At 32.3% G+C, this 7,500-nt stretch overlaps 2 protein-coding genes across 2 annotated transcripts in view; both read right to left on the bottom strand.

Annotated features, from left to right (window-relative positions):
- Nucleotides 1-677: 677 nt before the first annotated feature.
- LOC122249142 (uncharacterized) lies at nucleotides 678-2,218 on the bottom strand. The gene is made up of 3 exons (XM_043009763.2): nucleotides 2,078-2,218; nucleotides 1,448-1,670; nucleotides 678-1,091 (listed from the first exon to the last, which is right to left on the bottom strand). Exons 1-3 carry the CDS (start codon nucleotides 2,202-2,204, stop codon nucleotides 986-988), a joined length of 456 nt encoding a protein of 151 aa, XP_042865697.2. The 5' UTR covers nucleotides 2,205-2,218; the 3' UTR covers nucleotides 678-985.
- A 3,158-nt stretch (nucleotides 2,219-5,376) lies between these two features.
- LOC122249131 (uncharacterized) overlaps nucleotides 5,377-7,500 on the bottom strand; it is a 2,870-nt gene continuing 746 nt past the window's right edge. The window contains exons 2-3 of the mRNA XM_043009750.2: nucleotides 6,781-7,012; nucleotides 5,377-6,239 (exon numbers count right to left, since the gene is read on the bottom strand). Of these exons, the coding sequence (XP_042865684.2) occupies nucleotides 6,125-6,239; nucleotides 6,781-7,012 (347 nt within the window). The 3' untranslated portion in view covers nucleotides 5,377-6,124. The remainder of the gene's footprint in view (nucleotides 6,240-6,780; nucleotides 7,013-7,500) is intronic.

Below are 7,500 nucleotides of genomic sequence, written 5' to 3' on the forward strand. Positions count from 1 at the left end.
GTATCCGAGAACGATAGACAGGAAACAGTTTCTCGCGAAAGCTTCCAAACAAAAACGGAGATTCGAGAACTCTCAAACAGAAAACGGAAATCGGAGAACTTTCAAACAGAAAACGGAGATTCGAAAACGCTCAAACAGAAAACGGAGATTCGAGAACTCTCAAACAGAAAAAGGAAATCCAAGAACTCTCAAACACCAAACGAAGGTCCGAGAACTCTCAAACAGAAAACGGAAGTCAAAGAACTCTCACACAGAAAACGAAGGTCAGAGAACTCTCAAAGAGAAAACGATATATATATATATATATATATATATATATATATATATATATATGTGTGTGTGTGTGTGTGTGTGTGTGTGTGTGTGTGTGTGTGTGTGTGTGTGTGCGTGTGTGTGTGTGTACATATAAAAAGAGAGGGAGATAGATATTTAAATAGATAGAGAATATCATATGTATTCGTCTTTACCTTCATTTCGACCCCTCCCCCCCCCCCACCGATACAGACACACTTACAGGTCATGATAAAAAGACTGTTGTGATAGGCCTAGTGCCCCTTCCTAATAAGCTCTCATGAAGCAGCATAAATCTATGAATACATATATTTCTTTATATCTTATGTATCGAAAACTGAGCATTGTGAAATTACGATCAAAAGGTCTTTTTTTAAAAGATTATGTAAAAAAAATGATTTATTAACAACGAAAATACATTACAAAATACTAATAAATAGAAAACGGTTTAAACAACAAGTGTAACAAAAAACAAATCAGCATAAGTTGAAACATTTCATCACAAACATTCTTGAAGAAGTCCCAGAGATCGTATTAATCCTTCAATCAGATAATCCATACTTTGATCATAATCTTTGGCATAAATGCGCCATCTAGAGCGCTTTTGTTTTGTTTCTTTCTCAATCTTTCTCTTCGCCTGGATTAATTTCACTGGACTTTCCCGCCATTTTTCTCGCGAGGTCGCCATCTTTGTTTACTGGTGCTGCCATTGGTATCTGTCCTTGGCTTCGTCTATGGAGCGGAGGACCGAATAGGAACTCTCCCCGGTGCTGTAGGATGGGGCGGAGGCAGTGTAGGATCTACGGGAGAGTTGATAGGATTATTTGTTATTGTTACCGTTTTTGTTATTTTGCCTTTTTTTATTCACTTATTTATTATTGGGTTAATGGATAGTGAAAAGAGTTAGATTTACCTCGTAAATGGAATAGAAAATTCCGTGTGTCTAATATATTCATTATCATCATTATTATCATTATTACTATTACTTCTGCTACTACTACTAATATTACTACTACTATTACTACTGCTACCACTCTACTACTACTACAACTACTACTCAAAACCAATAACACCCCCCCCCCCCGCACACACACACCCTAAAAAATAAGATAAATAGAAAAAATATACAAAACCAATAAATAAAGCAAATACTCACGTGGGTGGATAGTAGCTCGCGGCCTCCTTCTCCTCGCTGAAGAAACCAAAAACGGCCACCAGGGCGAGTAGTCCGAGGGCTAGGAAGCCTATCGAAAAAATGGATGACACTCCCAGCTGGACTGACGTGTTCGCAGGGCTGGTGAAGACTCGCATTTCCGGGTTGTCTTCCTTTGCTTGCGTTCCAGTCGCGGCCAAGCACAGGAGGACGGCGATGTATATACCTGGAGTTGTTGTTGTTATTGTTATCATTATTGTTGTTATCATTGCTATTACTATTTGTTTTATGTCGTAATCGTTGTTACCATTACACTTGTTGTTTCTTATCCTTATTATCATCACTATCATTATCATTATTATCTTTATTATCATTATCATTATCATTTTCATTAGCATTATAATCATCACCAATAATGCTATCGTCATTATTCAGGAAATCGTCCTTTTCCTTCGTTTTTGTCTCTAGTTTTATCAATCACTTAGCAAGCTTAACGAACTGAATTTAGAAGAAAAAAAATGCCATTTCCACTACGGTGAAGAAAAAGAACAAGAACCTCACCACAACTAAACTTACAAATCATCACAAACACCTAACTCAATCGAGGAAGAAAACCCGTATGTTAAAGCTTACCTTGAGAAGCCATGGTGTCTAGAGTACTGTTTGCGCTGAGTACGTGTCCTTCCGAAGCCTGAATGGAAGTGATGATCCTTTCCGGAATCACTAGACTTAAATAGGGCGAATTTCCGTTCCTCTTCATTGGTTAGCTTTACACTTTGGTGACTTTCGACCCATTTGGGAAAATTTGGGAACACTTTCTCTCTCTTTTGGGGTCTTTTGAGCTGTGGTGAATCGGTGGGGAAATGTTGTTTGGTGGTGAGTGTTTATCAAAAGTTGAATAGGTGTATTATATATATATACTGTATGTATATATATATATATATATATATATATATATATATATATATATATATATATATATATATATATATGTATATATATATATATATATATATATATATATGTATATATGTGTGTGTGTATATATATGTATATGTATATTTAAATCTGTGAAGAGTGTTGTATTTATGATTAAAGAGTTGTATATATAGTTAAAAGTTGCATTAAATTAAAAATTAATGAGTAATGTTAACTTCAAAAATAAAGGTGACTATCAAATTAGTCATAAAAGGTTAGTTCTATATTTATTATTTGTATTGTTTTATTTTCAAAACTAAAGATGAGTTTATTGCACCGGGGATTTATACGGGATACAATTTTCCTTATCATACATTGGAAAATCTTCTTTTGTTCTTACTAATAACAAAAAATGGTTATTTGGCATCTTACTTCTGTACTTCACTCTGTGATGCAACGCGTATATAGAAAAGACGAAAGCCAGTATCAAGTAAAAACAAAAATTGTTACCTTTGGTTTCCTTATGAGGATAGATCTGTAAAATATGCTTGCCTCACGTCTCTGAAATAATTGTACAACAAAATCGATATTGAAACATCCATAATGAAATCAATGCAAAATATAGCGAAAGGAATATAGACAGAAAAGTGGACAGATAGATATTGCGAAAGGAATATAGACAGAAAAATGGATAGATAGATAGATATGTAATGTAAATGTGTGCATATGTATATGTATGAACATATATGTATGTATGTATATATATATTATATATATATATATATATATATATATATATATATATATATATATATATATATATATATATATATATATAATATATATATATATATATATATATATATATATACATATATATATATATACATATATAATATATATATATATAGTATACATATATATATATATATATATATATATATATATATATATACATATATATATACATATATATATATATATGTATATATATATCTATTTATATAGATATACATATATATAATGCATGTATGTATGTATGTAACGAAATGCGTCAAATGCATATCCTCCGTCTCATTCATACCTTTCTTCTACATTTGTCGCTTTTTTCATATCTATACATATATATATGTATATACATATATATATCTATATAACCCTATATACATATATATATATATATACATATACATATATAGATATAGATATAGATATAGATATATGTATATATATACATACATACATACATATATATATATATATATATAATATATATATATATATATATATATATATATGCATAAATTATTTGTATATACATATATATATTATATATATATATATAATATATATTATATATATATATATATATATATATATATATATATATATGTATATATACACACATATATATATATATATATATTATATACATATATATATATATATATATATATATATATATATATATATATATATATATGTATATATACATATATTGATATATATATATATATATATATATATATATATATACATATACATACATATATATATACATGTGTGTGTGTGTGTGTGTGCATGTGCGTGTGTGTGTTTGTGTGTGTGTGTGTTTGTGTGTTTGTGTGTGTGTGTGTGTTTTTGTATATGTGTATGTATATATACATAAATATATATATAAATATATATATATATATATATATATATATATATGAATATATATACATATATAATATACATATATATATATATATATATATATATATATATATATATATATATATATATATATATATATATATATACTGAAGTAAAGTGATGCCCTTTCGAGACTTTGCTTGGAATACAGCCACGATTATCTCATCAGATGCCTGTGTATATACATATTACACGTGTTATGCATATTCAAATGATAACTATTGTCTATTGTGTCCTATATATCTCCCTCATGTGTATAGTATGTCATTCATTTATTCACTAAAAACATATATACATCCTAATCTGCGATTGCATTAGACTTTGATTAGATTATCTGTTGTTCCGTGTGCATAAATCATTTAATTCTTTTAAATGGTTTAGGAGTCCGTTTGTAAGATTAGGTGAAGGTTGAATTTATACTGATTTGCATAAACTCTTTGTTTAGGCTATTGTATTGTATTGTATCGGTTGTTTATTTCCAATCTTATTGTATTCTCGAATATAGAATTAAGCTATACAACAGCAGACCCTAGATGGTTCATGGTTCTTTTTCAGATATGGCAACTATATCTGTACATTAATTTCCGATGTCTGGGTCAGTTTAATACAGTACATTTTTTATAAAGCAACATTAACTATACCCAGTGTACATTTTTCTTTACTGAATGGCAAAGTATATAGATAGATATATTGATGGAGAGAGAGTGAGAATGAGAGAGAGAAAGAGAGAGAGAGAGTCTGTAAGTAGGTAGATAAATAGATAAAGAGATAGATATATATAGGTAGATAGACAGGTAAATATATCAAATTCATTATCAAAGAAACAATATCTTGTCCATATAAGGACAAAAATGTACAATAAACAATAGATTTCTTAGGAAGGTGCGATAATAAAGAATTTAGAATTGAACTGAATTCCTCATTTATAATGTGGTGGTCTAATTATTATTATTTTTTAAATCTTGAAATGTGTTTTTCTGATCAGTTTTAATCCAGAATGAATATATATATATATAAATATATATATATAATATATATAATATATATATATATATATATATATATATATATATATATATATATATATATATATATATATATATATATATACAATCAAACTTAGCTATCTTATTGGATTTAGGAATTCTTGAGGTGAAATAAATGTTGTTGGTCTAATGGGTTCAGAATTCTGTCGATGTTAAAGGAAAGATCCATTGAATATAAAGGTAATACCATTTGACACTTACCGAATGTCTAAGGAAATCAAAGATATTCATAACTTCATAAGGACACTTGGAAAAACAAAACAGCAAAAATATGTATAAATATATATTTACATCAGAGTTGTAACATTGAACATAAATAATAAATAAATAACAGTAAATTGAGCTCAAATGCATTGCTCAGTCATCAGAAATCACAGTCAAAGGTCACATAACAGGTCAAGCATCACACTGACCTGTTGAGAGAGGGGTCATTATGGGTCGAGTCTGGTATGTTTTATAGCTCAGTCTAGGTCAAGTTTAGTGGAGTCTTTTGTTGTTGTTTCTCGTTATTGTGTCAGGAAAGGTCAAATGGGGCGTGAGATATGTCTGTCTGCAGTTAGTCAGTAAAGTCATGGTAGTCTAGAGTTGTTGTTTTTTTCCAAGTCATAAGTAAAGTCGAGCGTGAGAGTCAGTCGAGATTGTCAATGTTGTCGAGTCTTGTGTTAGTGTCTTATGTAAGAGATTGGTCGTGAGTCAGTCTCGAGTCAGTACACGTCGTAGGTAGGTAGCAAGTGAGTGAGTCGCCGTCAGTCACCAGAGTCACCCATAAGTCAAGCCAGTCAAGCCAGTCAAGCTGTAAGTCATCTCACGTATCAAAGTCAAATCATCAAACTCATACTAAATAAATAAGTCATCCATTTTCTCTTCAGTCAAATACCATCGAGTCCATAATTCTTCTTCAGCAGCAAATCCAAATCACGGAGAAACCATAGCCTCTTTTTTTGTAATAACATCAAGCCAAGAATATTTTTTATAGGCCTATCGTATCCTCCGGTATTACGTCAGTAGCCATACCATTTTACTGGTACTTGTTGTGGGCGTCTTCCATGGAGCGGTGGACGGTGTAGGCTGATTCCTCGTGGGCGTAGGCGGGGGCGGGGGCGGTGTAAGCAGGGGCGGAAGCAGCATAAGCACTGTGAATGAATTCCAAAGGGGAAGGTTAGGGAGGGTAGGACAAAGTTTTTTCATCCAATTAATTCGATTTTTGGAATTAGGTGTTAGACTTGTATCTGTATCCATATAGAAGGAATTTATCTTTTTTATATTATTTTTATGTCTATCTCTCTTGATATGATTGTCTTCATATAGTTATTGTTTTTCCTTCTCCTATTATTAACCAAGTCAAGCATACACGCACACGTACACACACCCACACGCCAAAAATGTATACACACTTCTAAAAAACAACACATAAAATCCGCAAGCAAGCAAAAAATACATAACATCCTCAATAAAAGATCAAAAGCCTATCCATTCACACATATCATCCACGCACAAGCAAGCAAAGCACACAGACTATCCACACACAAAAAACACCTATTAATCCACACACAAGCAAACAAACAAGCAAGCAAAGCACACAGGCTATCCACACACAAAAAACACCTATCAATCCACGCACAAACAAACAAACAAACAATCCCAAAATGCGACCCTATCCCCTAGCACACCCACCTCGGAGCCGCGTATCCTGTGAGGTCAGTCTTGCCGTTCGAGAACACGCCGAGAGCCACGCCCACGATTCCTACGATGACGGCAAGGACGATCAGCATCAGGAGGCCGTCAGTATCGATGCTGAGGGAGGTGTCCCCAGAGGAGAAGAGGCGTCCGTCGGTCTTCTTGTTGGGGGTCTCGCTGGCGTGGCTGAAGGCGACGAAGCAGGCGAGCACGGCGAAGATGAAGAGTCCTGAAGGAGGGAAGGTTGTCCGTTAGAGACCGTTGGACCGTTGGATAGGATGGAGGTTGGATGGACGATTTTCTATCGTGTTGGTAAAGAAGTTTTTGGAAAAGAAGACATGATATACACCTTAGGCTATAAACAAGGAGACGTTTTTTTATCTTTTTAGGGGGTACTTTTTTATTCTTTAGCGAAGTTGGTTTTGTTTACTTTAGATCTAGTGGGATGGTTTGAATTTTCTTATGTGGAGAGAATGGAATCCATGCTGATTCTTATGATATCCGTGTTGATGAAATGGCAGAAGAAAGCATTTATATTTACTACATGTGTCAGTGTTCGTTTCCTATTATGAGGAGAATTCCCGTTTTCTTTAAATCTCTTAAAAAATGAATTATTTGATTTTTTTTTCTTATCTCTGTGGGGGGCGCATTAGATTCAGAGGAACCAAAACCAATTTTACTAGATTGGTTTTGCTTCCTCTGAATCTTACGTGGGGT

The sequence above is a fragment of the Penaeus japonicus genome, unplaced genomic scaffold (genome assembly GCF_977035675.1).
Source record: "Penaeus japonicus unplaced genomic scaffold, GWHDUDI00000001_assembly GWHDUDI00000017, whole genome shotgun sequence".
Taxonomy (NCBI): domain Eukaryota; kingdom Metazoa; phylum Arthropoda; class Malacostraca; order Decapoda; family Penaeidae; genus Penaeus; species Penaeus japonicus.

What these genes read in the sequence shown, in the direction of transcription:
- LOC122249142 (XM_043009763.2), bottom strand. Translation starts at nt 2,204, where the DNA reads ATGAAGAGGAACGGAAATTCGCCCTATTTAAGTCTAGTGATTCCGGAA. An exon ending in AGACACCATGGCTTCTCAAG is followed by an intron (nt 1,671 to 2,077) that starts GTAAGCTTTAAC and finishes CAACAACTCCAG; the next exon opens with GTATATACATCGCCGTCCTC. An exon ending in GCGAGCTACTATCCACCCAC is followed by an intron (nt 1,092 to 1,447) that starts GTGAGTATTTGC and finishes ACTCTCCCGTAG; the next exon opens with ATCCTACACTGCCTCCGCCC.